This window comes from Cyphellophora attinorum (genome assembly GCF_001299255.1).
Source record: "Cyphellophora attinorum strain CBS 131958 chromosome Unknown Contig7, whole genome shotgun sequence".
In the NCBI taxonomy this organism is placed as follows: Eukaryota; Fungi; Ascomycota; class Eurotiomycetes; order Chaetothyriales; family Cyphellophoraceae; genus Cyphellophora; species Cyphellophora attinorum.
In genome coordinates, this window is record NW_017253235.1 from 736,318 (window position 1) to 753,513 (window position 17,196).

Below are 17,196 nucleotides of genomic sequence, written 5' to 3' on the forward strand. Positions count from 1 at the left end.
GCGGACATTGCACAAGGCAACGCCGGCCGATCGCCACCATAGCTGTAAATGTAGGTTGGTTGCGTCATTCGACGAATCATCAATGTTTTCAACTCTAACAGCCACGGCGCGAAAGCTCAGAGCAGAATCTAGCAACCAAATAAGGTGTGTTCGGGACGGTGGGAACGCCCGGCTGCATTGGTATGACTCAAGATGACTGCCACCAGTCCCTAACCAATCTTTAGTCCGTTCCTTGTTCGCCAAGTGGCTAGCAGGACGCTCCTCACGGTCTCGAGCAGTAGCACACCTGCACGCTGCATCGCATGGCTCGTCATGTGGTCAGCTTTGACCGTCAGCATTCTTTACGTGTCCGTGGGCATGGTGCTGTCATTGGGTGCCCTTACCGGTTGGGCCTGCCCATGGGACTATTGCTCTGCCTTACACAAATCGTCATGGTCGACTTGCTTGTTTCGGGCCATTCGGCCACCTCAAGAGTTCCACGAACATACGCCTTCGTGAGCAGCAAGGACGCAGTCACTGGCCCCAGCTACCATGGAATTCTATGACTAAATTCTGGGAATGTATGCTTGGGCAAGGCAGTCAGTTGCCTTGAACTCGCGTCATGCACGCCCAGGTCAGACCACCACCGCGTGGGATATCGGCAAAGTCCAGTGTAAAAGCACGGAGGCTTTTCCCTTGCGAGTATCTCGCCTACTCGCGGCACACCACAAGCGCGATCGAACCATCCACGTGCCTTCAAGCTGTTCGTAGAGCTCGTGTGAGCACTTAATGATTCTAGTATCACCCGATGATACGTCGAAGATCTCGGCAACGCAGGCGATTTTGATCCGCCACTTGCCGCTGCACCCTCCATGTGCCAACACAACGACGCCATTCCTCCTGCGACCTAAGTGCTCTTCACTGATATCAGCGGCCGATCCTGGTGAAACGAACGGCAACAGAACGGCCAAAGGGGCCCCATGACTTCGCATGACGAAGCTGGTGCGCACTTGGCTGCCTGCCACCCACCTTCCTTGCCATAGGACGTTGTCTGCGTCGCCCAAGACGACACGGACCGTCAGATCAGCTATTTGTGTGACCTTGATTTACCTGGTTCCGAGCTGTCGGACTCAGGGGTAGGACAAGGCAACGGCTCCGTCGGAGCCCCGTAACGATTCGTGCTTTATGAACACATCTCACACCGAACGTCACAGCTGAGGTGGGGACTCCTCATTCATCTGTTGATGCTTGTCCTTGGGATCTGGGAAGGAATATTCGTTGAGCCCGGGCGTCATCTGGTGGCGGACTCTTCCAGTTTTCGCAGCACTGAATGCATGAAATGAGGAGAAAAGCGCAGTAGATCGAGATCACTGACCAATGCCTGTCTTTGACCTCTCCCGCAAAAGTCTCCCTATGTAGCAAGTCACTGGCCTAGGATGCGCGGAAGGACGAGCCTGCGACCAAGGTTTCCGATGAGTATGGGTCAGTATTGTGTTAGGCAGCCACTATGCCTCATCGAGATTAGCGTTAGCTCCAGCCAAGTCAGCCCCGGGTACGTACCTGGCCAGGTACATTCCAGACTTGCTCGAGAGACATTTCTCCCTTGCATTGCACAGCAGCGCAGGATACGACAAGGCAAGCTCCTGTGACGACGAGCGCGGTCTGCCCTCCTAAAATCGATGGGCAGCCGAAGGTGAGCAGTCTATGAGAATCACCACGTTGGGCGGTTTTCGTGATAGATTGATGAAAGTTGCCGAGGAGCCCGCCGAGAAGTCCACCAATGTTCCAGAAGCCCGAGTGTATGTGTATGAGCTTCGTGAGCTCGTCCGATGTGAGAGGTATGGCCAGCGCCATCAATTGACAAGACTGTGCCACAATCACGTCGAGTATTCACCCGAAGTGAGGAATCGATGCTTATCGCCATTGAAGCTATACCTAGTTACAATGTCCGACCCGACGTCGTCTGTCCAGGCAACTCATGAACATTACCATGCCTGTCGTGTTCCTCCCTATAGTGCGCCGTCCCTTGACTCGGCAGTTCAGCAGTTGGTAGTGCAAGCTGTCCCTCCTCACTAAGCTCGTGCCGAGCCCCTTTCGCATCAAGCTCTGACTTCCTCCATGGCTCAGAGCCTTCGTGCGTATCGTTCTTAGCACCTCGCCGCTTCTTCCAGCAGAAGAACCCAATACCCATGAAGAGCAGAATGGCAGCTACACCGAGACCAACGCCTAGCCCAACGTAGAGCTTCAGCTCGCTTCGACTGACGCCCGAATCGTCCGAACCATTTGCAGCGGAAGAGTCTAAGCTGGTTGTATTGGCTCCTGGTGGCGTCCCTGACGTCGACGTAGATGTCTCAAATGCAACAGCTGGGGCGATCCAGGTCTTCTCAGCGGAGCCAGCCGGGTCGCCAAACGTTAGGGGCTCGGTGCGCATGATGGCCCGATAGCCTGGGTAGCCGGAGCGAGAGTTTCTGCTGAGGAGATTGAAGGTGTAGGGTTGGCGGAAGCGGTCCTGGATGTCGTAGGTCTCGATACGGTAGCTTATGTTTGTGGGTGTGCGCACGATATTCTCGTCTTCTGCTGATTGCTTAGCTAGGGCTCTTGTGGCGCTTTGAGATCTATCTTGTATGATCTGCCAGATCTGATGAGCATGGGCGGCAGTGTCTCTTACCGGGCCCGGTGATCCACCCAGTTTTGTAATTCTCCGCCCAGACGCCGAGCTCGATATCGTAGTCGTCCGGCATGGGCTTGCGCCACGTGAAGACGACCGTGTCATTCACACGCAGGGATGGCGCAAGAGCTTGAGTTGGGAAAAGAAATCCCTCATCGTCCAGATGCTCGGTGAAGTCGAAGTAGTCCGGGTAATTTTCTGGCGCCGTGTAGAACGCGTTGCTCTCGACATACGTGTCTCCCGCTAGGGTGTCGTTGCTCATCAAGCGGAACCTGAAGGGAAGGGAGTATGTAGTGATATCTTGGACAGACCAGACGGCTATGCCCGGGTTTCTTGTGAAGCCATCTGCAGGTGTCAGGCGTATCAGTCGATCGCCTTGATCGGGACACCGTTGAGGAAGGCATCAGCAGGACGATGAGAGCATAGACGCACCTATCGTTGTAGACATATTCTCGCCTATGATTGGCCACGGGGCGTTCACATCAGTGCAGTACGTCAAATTGACGAACTCGACATCCGTGTCCCAGCTGATGCCCACCGTTCGCTTGTCAGTGAAAAAGGTTTTGGGCGCACCCGTAGGCGCAGTGAAATTCGCCCACGACGGGGTCGACAGATCGGCATAGTCCTGCTCGCCGTAGTAGATATGGAAATATTCGGTCTGAAAGCTTCTGCTCTTCGTCCGGCTGTTGATCAGATACATGCGGACGTTACCGGTAAAGGCGGCCCCTAGATCATTCGGAACAATCCATTGGAAGGACCCTGTATTCGTGATATTGTCTACTTTTTGTCAGCGATCGTCCATGTAGTGTGAATCAGTGTGGGTAACCAGCTATCGTGATGGGCTCTACTGGCTGTTTCGGGTTGAGGAAGCTTTGCTTAGTCAAGTAAATGTCCACGAAGTCGTCAACGCTTGACCAGGCGATGTTAATGGTACCGCCAACGACGTATTGATTCCTGCCTCGAGGAGAGTGGAAGCCATAGCTCGCGACGCCAGCGGCAAATACGAACACCGATACCAGAAATGCGGCCATGAGGATCAGCGAAGCCTACTGGCATCTGCGAGCAGAAGCGCAGGCTTGAGGTGCCGAGATGCTCTGTTATATTCGCGGAAGGAGTGCGCCAGCGGCACACAGCCCAGATTGATAGGCAGAGCCGCAGAGACCAAGCCGCAGTGGACACATCGCTAACTAACAACGTCGTACCGGGATTGCAGCTAGTATTCAGTAAATGAGAAGATTGATCGATATCGTTCCATACACGACACATTGGCAGTGCTGCTCTTGCCCCTGTATGACAACAGCATTCGAGAAAGGCGCGCTTCGAGGGTATAAAAGAAGTCATCGACCTAGCACAACGTGTCTGAACGTGTTGAAAGTCAATAATCGTTGTGTGCTGCGAAGCATGCTTCCTTGCGTTCTCGTAACCTCTGTGATGACGGACAATCTCGAGTCTGACAGGAATCACAGCAATACTGACCGGTCTTCATGTCAAGCGTCCAGCCGCAGCGCTGCACGCCAGGCTCGATGTACTGATAGCACACGGCTCGCATGCGTTAGTGAAAAGTAGCGTACAATACTGCACCTTGACAGGGCAACTCGACTGTACTAAGATCACTGCCACTTCGCGAAGCAACTCCGATTTGGCGCTGTATGATATGCCAAGGCCTCGTGTAGCACTAAATCAGCCTCAAGGTTTAGGTTTCCGCCCCCAGATCGCTTCCCTCCCCGAAGTCCCCCAACGTCACTTCCCGGTCTTTGCATCCGCAACAGTACCGTCCTAGACCGCGCCGTGAGTCTCGTCCCTACTGAACTTGCATCGGAAGATCAAAGTATTGTTCGCGCACCAGTCTGACCAGCTGCAGCCGTAGGAGCGGTAGTCAGGGTTCTTGAGGACTGGATACGCGAAGTCCGGGACGACGTAGTTCCAAAACTTGACGATGGACTCGGTCATGATTGAGTAGTTGGCGGCGACATGATAGACGCGGAAGTAAAGCTCATCGGTGATCTGCAGTTCTGAGTTAGAATGGTTCTGCAGGAAGGCAGGAAGCAGGAACGGAGAGAGTTGGAACTCACGATGTTCTCCTTGCAAGTGTTGGCATCATGGTAAGCATCATAGATCATCGGCGTGCTGTACCCAAGCCACTGGAGCTGGTTCTCCGCGCGGAACTCGTTCAGCAAGCTACCGGCAATGGGGTGCGCATCGAACTGGACTTGACGCCGATCGAGAACGAGGTCGCGCAGGTCGATCTCGCTCACTTCCCATTCTTCTGATTTCGATGTCTTTCGAGCGACCGTCGAGGTTGGAGCTCGCTTTATACGAACGAGACTATCAGTAGCAGCGAGCGCACACTTGAAGTAGTGATCGTTTCCGCAATTTTGACTCCAAGCGCAGCCCAAGAATTTTTTATCGGGGTTCTTAATGCTGTCAGCATCAGGGTGATCACCACTGTCGTCCTGCATGCCCTCGAGGATCCAATTGACGAGAGCCGCCTTGGTCTCATAGTCTGAGTTGAATTGTAGGTCGTTGACAGCTTCATAGACTGTGCCTTGAATGCCAGTGCCGACAGGTGCATCGCCGTTGCACTGGTTTGCAGAGTCTTGAGCGCGCCGCACCAGGGCTGGGCTCCATGTTAACTGCCGTGAACCGATGCCGGCATCCGAGCGCACTGCTGAAAGCGCGCCGGTGACGTAGGAGGGAAGATCGATGTCGCGGCGTCCGAGGTCCTTGAAGAAAGAGTGAGTCGTAGGCACAGTGGAAGCGAAGGACAGTTGAGCCACGAGGGCAAGGAGGATCAACATGGTGCCGATAGATGAGATCATGACTGCGTCGTATGCGAGGTGGCGCCCGTGGTGGGAGTCTTGACGAGAAGTCGTCGAAGGTGTCGAGGGTGTGGAGAAGCGAAGCAGGTATGCGATAGACTGAGCAATATCTATGTCGGCAATACACCTGGGAGTCTTCACTTGACCAGAAGCATTCACTTCTGCAGGGCGGATATCAATGGAAGGGCTCTCTCACAACTTTTGCCCTATCCTCGATGAGGACGAAGTGAACGTGAAATGACAATCGCGCTGGCAGAGCTGTTAGACGTACTGATGTGAGACTAGGTTTGGTAGCTGGAAAGATATGAATATTGAGTATCTGTTCGTCGAATGCTACCATTGGAGCAAGACTATGTTGTACAGATCCATTGCTCGCTACCTTCTGACCTGACCAGGTTCCTGAAGTCCCATTTCAGCCGAAATACAGCTCGTTAGAGAAACGCTATGCAGATGGCGGTCAACTCAAGCTCACTCTGAGACAGCAGATCACTGTCCCATAGTGGCAGCCACAAGGAGAAGCTGGGATAATGCAGAGATGTCGGCACACCTACGATTCGCCTGCGACGAACTTGCGGCGATATTCTGAGAGAGCACCAGCGACGTCTTCAAAATCACGCACATTGCGAGCTCTTAAGTCAGCGATGACACCCTTGAGGCCCATCAAATAGCGATCACGAACAGCTTGGTCAGTGAACTCTGCAGCAGATGACATCGACGCCAGGATCTTGTCGTCTGTGTCTTGTCAGTCAGTCTCCACACTGAAGAGTTCAGAGCCTACCGCTCATGCGAAGATGCCGGAAGTGCTGATCTTCGCACTGTGGATCCTGGCACGTATCACCTGCAAGCTCCGTCCGACACAAGGGTTTGCCTGGGTCGATAGTGTTGCTGTATGTTAATGATCGATATCCGTCCTTGGCGCTCTCGCTAAAGCTTTCGCTGTAGCGAAACGATGGAAACGCTGTCAGAGGCGACTGGTACGCAGAAAAGCTGGCCGATTTGTTGACGCCAGCTTTGGCGCCGAGAGGCTCCAGTGTTGGTCGCTGTTGACCCCATCGTCCGTTCGGTCTGGCCGGAGCACTACGTGCGTTGCGTGGATAGTTGTAGTCCATGCCATTTCTCTGTCGTGACTCCGCAGTGGCCGAAGGACCACCCTGCCCCCCCTCATCCAACTTCTGTGACGCATGAGGTTGATCTGAGTTGGCACTTGCTGCATGGTCTTTGGCAGTGTCGGCTTCGTCTGCTTCACCATTCTCGACAGTGTTGACCTGCAACGGTTGAGAGTCCTCTTCAACGGGGACCGAAGCATTCCCTGTGTCCACAGGAGCTTCCGTGGGCTCGTATTCATCGGAATCATTGTCCAGCTCCATGGGCTGAGTAAAGTCGTCCTCCTCAGCAGCGGAGTATTCGCCCTCATCGCGACTGCCTTCTGAAGCGCTGTCAAGCATACTTGCACTGCCGTCACTGTGAGCGTTCTCGTGCACGTCACCTTCGGACACAGGTCTTGGACTTTGGCTCCTCTCGTCGTTGCTCGCCTCATCCGGTGCCATGACATTGTCCACGTCCGGCTCACCACGTTCGTTGCCCAAAGGATCGTCATTCGGTGCGTGTGGTTCGTACGAATCGGACTCGACGTCTTCGTTCTGGTTGGATACAGGCGAGGTAGGAGCAGGTTGTGCCAGCTCCTCCACTGGACCGATGTCGGTAATTGGTTCATTTTCCGGTGCCACATCAGAAAACCTTGGCTCAGTGCGCAATGTAGCATCACCTACTATGGTGGTTGGTCCGTCTTGCTGCACTTGTACTTGAGCAGCGGCGTCCACCTCCGGCGTGGTCTTTGTCTCACTCTGAGCGGTAGTCGTCGCATTTTGCTGAACCTTGAGAGATTGCAGACTCTCCTTGATGTCTTTCTGGCGTGCTAAGGTTTGTTCCAGAACCTCTTCCGAGCGTCGGATTTTGGCCAACAGATCGTCTTCCTCCTTTCGACTGACCTCCAGATCGGCTTCCATCTTTGAAATGTGTTGTCTGACTTCTCGTAAGCGCGAACGCTGCTCACTCAGGGCCTTCTCTGACTCCTTGACCTCACTGTCGGACCGAGCAAGTCCTTCTTGTGCAGCTTGCTGCCTTGCCCGCTTTTGTAAGAACTGTGCCTTCAATTGTCTGGCCTTCTCAGCGATCTCTTCCCGTGTAAGCTTAGCGCCTCCGATGGGAGAAAAAGTTTTGGCTGGAGGCGTCGTTGTTTTGATCTCGCCCACTGCACTGTCAACGGCGATGTCGCTCTTCGGCGGCGAGATCTGAGCAATCCGTGGAGACTCAACGACTTCCCCTTCCGAGGCACTCTGCGACGAGTCGTCAATTTCCATCTCTGTATCCTCGCGAGACGACGAGCCAGTGTTTCGACGTTTTCGAGTGCCGTTTTGTAAGGCATCTCCATTGTCCAGGTGTCGTTTACTTGACGTTACGGTATCCTCCACATCAGAATCGGTTGACATCATTCCAAGACCTGGAAGCGTTGACACTGATCTGGGCTGGACAAATGCGTGGGCCGACTCTGGCCTCTCAGTTTCCAACTGGTCGACGCTGGGCTTGTCAGACGTATTGACGTTCTTCGTCGAGGGAGTTGCAGCGTCAGTGACAGCTCCGCCGTTCAGGAGTGGTTTCGCCGCGGCATCGGCATCTGACTGCTGCACTTCGGCTGAGGCTAATGGAGATGGGCCAGATTTGCTGACCCTAGCCGCAAGGAGCTGAGCGATCCTATCTTTCCTCTCGAGACTCGGACTTGCGGTTGAATTAGTGGGCGCAATGACTGCACTTGTGGGATGTCCTTTCGTGACCGGTTCTGCCGATGGCGACTTTGTCCCCTCATTGTCATTCGTTGCAACTGGAGGTCCCGTACCGGTGCCCAGCTCGCTGTACAGAGAACTCAGCACATCTGGCTGATGCCTTCCTTCACCAGGTCGTCGTATGTAATTTTGAGAGGGGTGAAAGAGGACAAAGCTGTCTTGGCAGCCTCCCGTAGTTCAGCGGCGTCCATTGTATCATAGTAAGCAGTGGACTTGTCAGCACCCGAAGAACTGGCAGCCGCGTGTGCATCGTCATGTCGGGCCACCGCAGAGAGGTGCTCAGGCGCCGATTGTGACTTAGGTTTCGCATCCGAAGGCACCACTGATGCAGAAGTCTCCTCTTCCTCACTTAGCTTTGAGATTGTGTTGCCCATAGTGATATCTTGCGGGAATCTCGACGTGGGCTGAGGAGGTTCGGGATGACGCTGTATTGATAGGAACGACCCTGCTTGGGTTCGTTAGCGGTCGATAGTCTATGTTACACACGGAAGACGTACCATCAAGATTTGGAAGCAACTGGGCAATGTCAGCGCGGTAGCGTGGCTCGCCGCCAACATTGGAGTGTGGTGACGCCTGCACCTGGGCCTGACTCGGCGCCTGAGAATTATGTGATGCTAGATTGCTAGTTGTTCTTCCTAGCGCCGCTTGTGGCACATTCTGGGGAATCCCTTGCGGATACCGTGGGTCGTACGCGTCGTCACCCTCTTCTGAACGAACCTGCTGAGATGGTGAATAGGGTCGAGGCTGAGTCTGTTGCACTTGAGGCAGTGGTGGGAATGGAGGAAACCCGAGGCTTGGTGGAGGAACAGGAGGAAAGCCTGGCGGCGGTAGTGGTATGTTCGCGCCAGCAAACTGCTTGAGCATATCAGGAGGAAAGGGTGCGGTCGAAAAAGGGAACGAAGGCGCTGGTGGAGGGACCTGACTCTGAGTGTTGGCGTGAAAATTCGCGAAATTCAGACCTGCGCCTGCGCCTGAGCCAGCGACTGCTTGAAAAGGCGGAGCAGGTGGCTGACTACCGAGCTGTGGGAATGGCGATGGACTGTAGGTTTGTCCTTGACCATACGGCGATTGAGGTGAGTAGTAGCATTGCCATAGGAACCATTGTAACCCGGCGCGGGCTGGTGCTGGTAGGGCTGCGACATTTTGACAAATTTACAATGCGCAGACAATGACCAGTATCAGTTGTAGCCTGAAGCAAGACACCTCTGGCTTAGAAGGCCATCAACGACAGTTGTATGCGCCTCCACCAATGTCATCAGCAAACATGATAGAAATTTACCATCTTCTTTCAGTAGACAGGAGTGCTTCGAAGGTCCGCGCTACGCGCTCCAGTATGAGCCAGCTTACTCTGAAGGCAGTGTAACGCGCCTTGCAGATCAATGAGCTGTGCTAGTGGTGATCACAGACAAGGAAGCGATGCACACGAGTTATTCCGAACATGAAGTGAGTGATGAAGTGATGCACACAGATGAGCGATCGCAGCGACTTGAACTGGGAAAGTGAAATGCTGGTCGGAGTTTACGGGAATAGGAAACTGATCAGGCAGATCTCCCAGCACCAAAGGCCTCTTTCCTATGGTTCACCATCTAGATTTGTTCTGATGAAACGAGACGTCGCCAACGTTCTCGAGCCTTTAGCCACATCCATCGGCGAGGCACCCGTTACTTGGTAGGGATAGCGGGTGCTAGGACGCCGTGATGTTGGACGATACTGACGAATCTTCTATCTGTACCTAATCTGCCCACCGTGCTCAAGACGACCCACGATGAACGTGGCATCTATCGTGTCTAGCACTTGTGGCTATACGGCCAGACTTGACTGGAGGCGCCGAAGCTATGTTCCCATAATGGATGAAACTCCTGCAGACGCCATCTTTCCCGACGTATGCTGCGGGATCTTCTATGGAGAGCATTCGGCTGGTATCTGTACAGATCTGGATGACGCTCAATAACAAAATGGTTGACCTTGTCGTACTCGCTGGCGTTGAGCCACTGTCTCGGGATAGTGCAACAAATTGAGGGCAGCTCAGTCCTTGAACTTCCGATTCTCGTTCTCTCCGAAAAGTGTGGCCCGTACCGTCGGCAACGCCTCTGTCTCGAGCAAATGCAGGCGCTCAGCGAGTGTGTTGTCCAGGGTGATCTTGCCAGTGCCATTGACGACGACCACGCCTCCTGCACTGTTTCGAGGATATCCATTAGCAAGCACTCAAGGTAACAAGGACAATTTAGGGGAGGATAGCTTACGACTCATCGCTCAGCCAGTCCTTCTCGTCAATGGTCGCCTCAACTTCGTCCCCAAGCTCTTTCTTGTATTCATCTGCTGCTGTCTTCTTCGCGCTCTCTACCTTGTCCTTGTCGCTCTTCCTGCACTTCAGCCCGATCTTCTTCTCTCCCAACATATACATTCCCTCAAGAATAAGATCCTTCAGCGTCTTCTCGTAGTCCTTGCCCTTCCCAGCATCGGACAACTTCTTCCGCGTCTTCTCGAAAAGCTCGTCCAGAAGCTCTTGCCGCGCGGAGAGTACCCGAAGTCGTGTCTTGTTGGCTGATGTGGAAAGCGTGATCTGCTGTGACATCGAGGCTTGCTTGAACTTCTTCTCGTACTCGCCATCGATTGACGATGTGGCTTCGCGGACGAGCTTGGATTTCTCGATGGCGAACTCCTCATCAGCTTTCAGATGAATCTCGCGTGACTTCTCGAGGGCCTCTTGGCGAATGAATGCCGTCATCTTCTTCAGCTCACTGGCGACCTGAGAGTGTGAGTGTCAGTAATATGCGCCCGTCGAGGTACGGCGACGGTAGACTCACCTGGTCGTCAGACATGGCATGATTGGACGACATGACGGCCGCAAGGCTGCAGAAGCAGCAGTTGAGCGTTCGTAAATGTACTTGTAGGAGCCTACAGGCAGCTTGGAGATATAGAGCGTAGAATGAGGTCAACGCTGCTCAGATAGAGCTGCGCTTCGATGTACGGACGCAGTGTAACAGCTCTACAGCTACGAAAGGGTGCTGGGCTGTGTTGTCGGAAGAGGCTTGGTAGACAAACAACCACAGAGATACTTTATTTGCCAAAGGCGGCGTGTCTATTCGAATGGTCGAAGTCGATGAGGTAGATTGTTTAACCCCAATGAGCTCTCCGCGGAGGGCTCGATCTGCAGGAACACAGTAGGGAGGAATAGCAAGTTGCCAAGCATAACTTCAGCACGTCACCGACCTACTCTCGCGTTCAACAAGTCTCAGCAGGTGCAGCTTGTGACCTTCGCAATTACGATAACCATCATAGGATGCGAGAATACTAGAATGACCATTTACTCTGGAATTGAAACCGAAGAACACCACGCGCCATGCTCGATCACCACTCAACAGCCCCTGTTGCAGAGTTCCGTGGCAGTTATTACTTAGCCACTACCGCCCGTTTGGTCAGTACAGCAGAATTCTCGTTCAATCGCTCCCAGTCATGAGCATCGAAGCAAGCCTGCCGACTCATCTTCACGGCATAACTTGTGCGTGTACGCATCTCAGCCTCGAAATCTGTGACGACTCTCGATTGCTCGTCGACAGCACCCACTTCGCTGTCGGCATTCACCGAGTGTAATACCTTCAGGGATTCGACGAGTCGGTAGGCATCTAACATGCCGTGATTTGCTGCCTCGCCTCTGTACATCGTCATCGCGTGCTGCGTTCCTAATCAGCATTGTAACAAGACGACTGAGTTGGGACCGCCAGTTTCGGTACAGTGAAGACTTACCGCTGCATCTCCCACGAGAGTGATCCTCCCTTTGCTATTGTCCCAGTCTAAACAAGGCCAGTCGGCCAATTTGATCTCCAGTACCTCAGCATCATCCGGGATGGCGTGAATGGCGTCGCGCAGCACGGGCGCAAAAACATCTGCCCTTCTCTTCATGTCTGCAACGCGCTCCTTATCTGTCGGTGCGGGCTCGTCTGCGGGCGAGCGTACGGGCCAGGAAAGATTGAGCTGCACGCGGTAACGCTGTTTGTCCGGCTCATTCTCTGCTGTACCGTTGACCGCAGGTGTTTCAAGCATCGATACCCACATGAAGCAGGAGCTTTCAGGATGACAGCCTTGGAAGAGTAGAGGATCCAGCTTGCGCAACGGAGCGACTTGAGCTGGAGTCATGTCGACGGCACTTCCAAGGAAGCGAATGGGGAGTTGGCTGTTCCGGTAGTCGTCTGGCCGCAGGAACCTTCGCACTCTCGAGTTCGCTCCGTCGGCACCAACCACCAGCGAGCCTCTTGTGCTAGTGCCGTCGTCGAAAGTGACCTTGACACCATTATCCGTGGATTCCACACTGGAAACACTCTTCGACCAGTGCACCTTAGACGCAACGTCTCGCAACAGAACGGCTCTCAGCTTCTCCCGGTTCACCCGTCGTCGTTCAGAAGGCGGAATACGATACTTCGTTTCGCAATTCGATAGATTGATGAATAGAAAATTTCCAGTGTCTTTACGGCCAATCTCGGGGTCGACTTGTACTTCGTCAATTTCAGCGAGCGTCTCAGGAGATAGCAGATCCTTCAAGTACGGAAGTGCCCAGTGTATTGTGATGGCCCAGCCCTGACCCCGTGCTGACACACTTGAATCCCTTTCGTAGATCTGAAATGGTATACCGTGCTAGACATTTTGTTAGTAACCTCGTGACCTGGCGCTGGCGAATCGCAGTTGATGGAATGCATGTCGCTGAGAGGACGGCGCACCTTTTTCAACCCGTGTGCTAGAGTCAGCCCTACTACACCAGCTCCAATGATTATTACGTCCTCTGCTGTCGCTTTGATCATGTTTGCGAATGTGGACGGTCGATCTGGTAGTTGTTGGTCTTCACGTGAACGAATGTGTAGCAACTTCCCCGATGCGCAGGCAGTACTACTGTCTGCAGATATCAATGCTTTGTTGGCACGCCTTTCCACGGCCGCTCAATCTCTAATCGCGAGCTCGAATGGCGGTCGACGGAATATGCACATCTCAAGTGCATGAGATGAATGCACTCTCCCGTGCTCCCACGCGGTGACCAATCGCTCTGGCGACGCCGAACCTTTCCCCGAGGCATGCCAGGGTCCAGTTCGGCGGCGTGCGCCGGTCAGTCAGCCCTACAGTCGATAGGTTCGAGGGCCCAATACTGCTGGGTAGCCTAATAAGTTGAACCTTCATATCCTGTCCGTCGCTCCGGTTCCACCGTCCGTCGGAAATTCACTGCCTCACGTTATCGTCGCCGGCTCAAAGGCATTACCAGCAATTAGCGGACGAATAGGTTTGTCACCGGCTGCTGTCAATGTCGGACCGATGCTTGTGATTTTGAACGCGATGTGAATGTAAAACGATGGGTCTCATGGAGGCTCGCACTGATAACAATTCCAGCTCATCTACCTCCACCGCAGCTGATCAAATCGATAGCTCAAGTCATCCGCGTACGCCTAGAACCACAAGATCAAGCGATACAGTCAACATGCCGTCAGCAACCAGCAACGGGCACCATGAGGCTCTGAATCCGATCCACCCCAGCATGCTCGACAGACTCGACCCTGCCTTTGTCGACATGTATAACGAGAACGTGGCCAATATACCCAACAAGCCGATCGATCTTAACTTTTTGCGGACCAAGTACTCCGTACTGTACTCCTATGGCACAGGACCCGCGCCTGAGGTCGGCCGTATCTACGATGACACAATCCCTCTGAATGACGGCTACGAGCTCCCTATCAGAGTCTACGAGCCGACATCAGGCAGCGGTCCTTGGCCTGTACACATTGATTTTCACGGAGGAGGCTGGGGCCTTGGAGACCTTGACACAGAAGCGCCCATATGCAAGCATGTCTGCGCAAAGGCAGGTGTCGTGGTCATTGATGTGGCCTACAGATTGGTACCGGAGTATGTGTTCCCCACCGGAATCGAGGACTCCTTTGCGGCATTGCAATACATCCACCGGAACGGACAGAAATTCAATGTCACCCAAAGCATATCGCTTGGCGGTGTTTCAGCAGGAGCCAACATCGCACTTGTCCTGGCGCACTGGGCTCGTGATAACGGGATCCCCATACGGCTAGTCACAGCCAACACTCCTACGATAGACGATCTGGCACAGTATGCCTCTGCTTCAGAGTCACCGTTCCGGTCCGTCCAAGAGAACGAGTTTGCACCAACACTCAACTGGGCGCGCCTCGTCTGGTTTGACAAGCTCAAGTGGAGTTCGCTATCTTCAGATCCCACAGAGCAGGAGAAGCAGCGGAAACACATTGGCTGGGTGAAGAACCTGCTAACGGCCCCCAACTTTAAGGACCTTCCGCGTACGGTCATACATACTGCCGGTGCAGATCCGCTGAGGGATGAAGGAGAGGCTTACGCAATGAAGATGGTGGAGAATGGAAATGAGGTCGTGCTCAAGAGGTTTCCAGGCGTCCCCCATCCGTTCGTGAAGATGGACGGCGCGTTGAAGCAAGGCCAAGAGTCGATCTCGATGACAGCAGGTGAGGTTAGGTGGGCACACGAGTCCAGATAGGCGTGGTGTTGTCCTGAGTGCCTGGCGTTCAGGGGTAGTCTAGCGAATTACGGAAGCATCTTGATACATGTAGTCTGTCACAATAAGGCAAGAGATGGCGGTCGCTGCTGGATTCGTATCGCATATAACACTAGTTAGCCGACTCCTTCTCAGATTGGGCTACTGTTGAGATACCCCGTACCTTAAGAGGTAGTTCACCAACGGCAGTTCGCGTGTGCGGCTCATCTGTAGGGCTCGGTTATGCACAACAATTTGAGTAGATTGTAGCTTATTAACACGAACTTGATGCAGCAGGCATTACAGAGGGGGCCAAAACAATCGATATCGAGAACGAGCGTACACAGTCTGGTAGTTACAATGTATTTCGGCAGATGCTTCAAGTTATTCAGCGATTCTATCATAGTAGTCTGGTCGTTCACCGTAGAGTTCAAATTGCATGCTGAGATCTTGATTCGACCTCGTGGCCAGCAGCCCCGCCCAGCCGCCCTCGGGGTCTCGAACCGGCTCTTGGTATCTCTTGCCTGTTATCTACCTGAATGTCTCTACACGTACATTTACGTGTGTACTTCAGGCTTCGATGGGCAACAACTACCAGCAACACAATCGCACAGGAACACGGACAAATTGCAGGTTAAGGCAGTGATGTCCAACAGTCAACGAATAGTTTGTTCGAGGTGTGCAAAGATCAAACAGGCATGCAGTGGAGAGATACCCTGCTCTAGGTGCTCGAGACTACAAGTCGACTGCGAACCCAGTCAGAATGGAGCGCCAGACAACGTGGATGTTTCCTCGAAGCCTGTGAGGATAACCAGAACGCACACTGGTTGTGCCTCGTGCAAGAAGCGCAAAAGGAAGTGTGATGAACTGCTTCCGAAATGCACAGACTGTCGTCGATTGTGCCTGAACTGCCACTATCCGCATCAGACGGTCAAGAAGCGATCCAGTCCAGCAAATTCAGCTTCCACTACTACGATTGATTCGCAGGATGCGGCGGACAATCTTGAAGCGCAACCTCTAGCAGTGACAAACAGTGGGGATGGGGAGCTCGACTTCAATGTCGAAGGATTGGAGGACGCTGAATCATGGTGGCCATTCTCGCCTACATTCGAGCCTGTGGTATCTTCCCCTACTTCCAACGTGTCAACCTTGTCGTTGACGCAGCTGCATGCTGCTCCAGCGCTTGTTGCCGAAGAGGACAAGTCATTACTCAACCATTACATAAAGGTTGTTGCTGTTGTATTGTCTCGCCGGGACGACCATCAATCCAATCCGTACCTGTCCAAGATGCTCACTGTAGCCTTCTCGGACCAGCTCGTCATGGATGCACTTCTGGCTCTTTCAGCCAACCACTGGAAGAAGATGCAACCTTCAGTGTGGAAACGTGGGATTCTTCACCAGACGAATGCTCTACAGTCCTTGGGCAAACTGCTGCCACAGATCGACAGCCACACTGCGGACACAGCGCTTGCCGCTACTCTTCTTTTAGCCATGATCGAGCTGTTCGAAGGCACTTCTTCCCATTGGAAATTCCATCTTGATGGTGTGCGCCGGCTGCTGGCTGCTATCGAAGCTCAACCACAGTGGAATGCGCAGAGTCGACACAGAGCATTCTATCGACAGCTGTATCATTTCCTTGATTCTGCCACAACGATCTCGACATGTCATCCGCCTCTCCTGGAATCTCCTAAAGAACAAGACGTGACGTCTCCGACCTACGATCATGACGACGAGGCTGCACTATATGGCATTCCACGATCGCTATTTCATTTCGTGGACAAGCTGAACGGACTCGCATACCAAAGGAAATTTCGAGATGACCCAGTCTTCGAAAGCATGTTCCAAGCGTCTGCTTCCAAGCTTCAAGAAGAGATCGAACAGTGGTCGGACGAGAAGAAGGAGCCAGTGACTGGAAAACCATCTCCGGAACAGCATGCAACGACAGCATTTGAGCAAGCACTTCGTCTGCGTCTCCATCAGATCGTCAATGGATACTCTCTCGACCATCCAGCGGTCAAGACCTGTGTTGAGAACATTCTTGATGCCGTGCAGGAGATTCGATACGGCAGCCCAATTGAGAGCAGCCTTGTGTTTCCACTTGTCATGGCAGGCGGCGCTTGCGAAGACGAGCATTCGATTCGAATCGTTCAGGATCGATTTCTCGTTATGGAAAGGACACTGGGCTTTCGGTATATCTACACTGCACACAGTCTGATTGAACGCGTCTGGAAAGAACGAGAAGCCGTACGGGGCACAGATCAGGAAGTCAACTGGGCTGCCATTCGATATTTCAACATCCCGGGTCTGGCATTCGTGTGAAGTTATCATGTCATGGAAGCCTCTCCCTATTGCCTTAAAGAGCCACCAACGCCAAGCTGCAAA

General features: G+C 53.4%; 6 protein-coding genes across 6 annotated transcripts; 1 reads left to right on the plus strand and 5 right to left on the minus strand.

Annotated features, from left to right (window-relative positions):
• Nucleotides 1-1,918: 1,918 nt before the first annotated feature.
• Nucleotides 1,919-3,678, minus strand: AB675_9748 (uncharacterized protein; the record flags this gene model as incomplete). Its single annotated transcript, XM_018150311.1, has 4 exons — nucleotides 1,919-2,553; nucleotides 2,648-2,992; nucleotides 3,080-3,424; nucleotides 3,474-3,678. The coding sequence occupies 4 exons, from the start codon at nucleotides 3,676-3,678 to the stop codon at nucleotides 1,919-1,921; spliced, it is 1,530 nt and encodes a 509-aa protein (XP_018002507.1).
• A 745-nt stretch (nucleotides 3,679-4,423) lies between these two features.
• AB675_9749 (uncharacterized protein) lies at nucleotides 4,424-5,466 on the minus strand (the record flags this gene model as incomplete). The annotated part of the gene is made up of 2 exons (XM_018150312.1): nucleotides 4,424-4,651; nucleotides 4,720-5,466. The coding sequence occupies 2 exons, from the start codon at nucleotides 5,464-5,466 to the stop codon at nucleotides 4,424-4,426; spliced, it is 975 nt and encodes a 324-aa protein (XP_018002521.1).
• A 547-nt stretch (nucleotides 5,467-6,013) lies between these two features.
• Nucleotides 6,014-9,448, minus strand: AB675_9750 (Protein red1; the record flags this gene model as incomplete). Its single annotated transcript, XM_018150314.1, has 5 exons — nucleotides 6,014-6,198; nucleotides 6,245-8,373; nucleotides 8,457-8,751; nucleotides 8,804-9,224; nucleotides 9,266-9,448. 5 exons carry the CDS (start codon nucleotides 9,446-9,448, stop codon nucleotides 6,014-6,016), a joined length of 3,213 nt encoding a protein of 1,070 aa, XP_018002236.1.
• An 883-nt stretch (nucleotides 9,449-10,331) lies between these two features.
• AB675_9751 (V-type proton ATPase subunit E) lies at nucleotides 10,332-11,146 on the minus strand (the record flags this gene model as incomplete). The annotated part of the gene is made up of 3 exons (XM_018150315.1): nucleotides 10,332-10,482; nucleotides 10,550-11,055; nucleotides 11,114-11,146. 3 exons carry the CDS (start codon nucleotides 11,144-11,146, stop codon nucleotides 10,332-10,334), a joined length of 690 nt encoding a protein of 229 aa, XP_018002292.1.
• A 553-nt stretch (nucleotides 11,147-11,699) lies between these two features.
• Nucleotides 11,700-13,102, minus strand: AB675_9752 (uncharacterized protein; the record flags this gene model as incomplete). Its single annotated transcript, XM_018150316.1, has 3 exons — nucleotides 11,700-11,981; nucleotides 12,054-12,938; nucleotides 13,022-13,102. 3 exons carry the CDS (start codon nucleotides 13,100-13,102, stop codon nucleotides 11,700-11,702), a joined length of 1,248 nt encoding a protein of 415 aa, XP_018002569.1.
• A 665-nt stretch (nucleotides 13,103-13,767) lies between these two features.
• AB675_9753 (AB hydrolase superfamily protein) lies at nucleotides 13,768-17,133 on the plus strand (the record flags this gene model as incomplete). Its single annotated transcript, XM_018150317.1, has 2 exons — nucleotides 13,768-14,790; nucleotides 15,742-17,133. 2 exons carry the CDS (start codon nucleotides 13,768-13,770, stop codon nucleotides 17,131-17,133), a joined length of 2,415 nt encoding a protein of 804 aa, XP_018002191.1.
• Nucleotides 17,134-17,196: the final 63 nt, after the last annotated feature.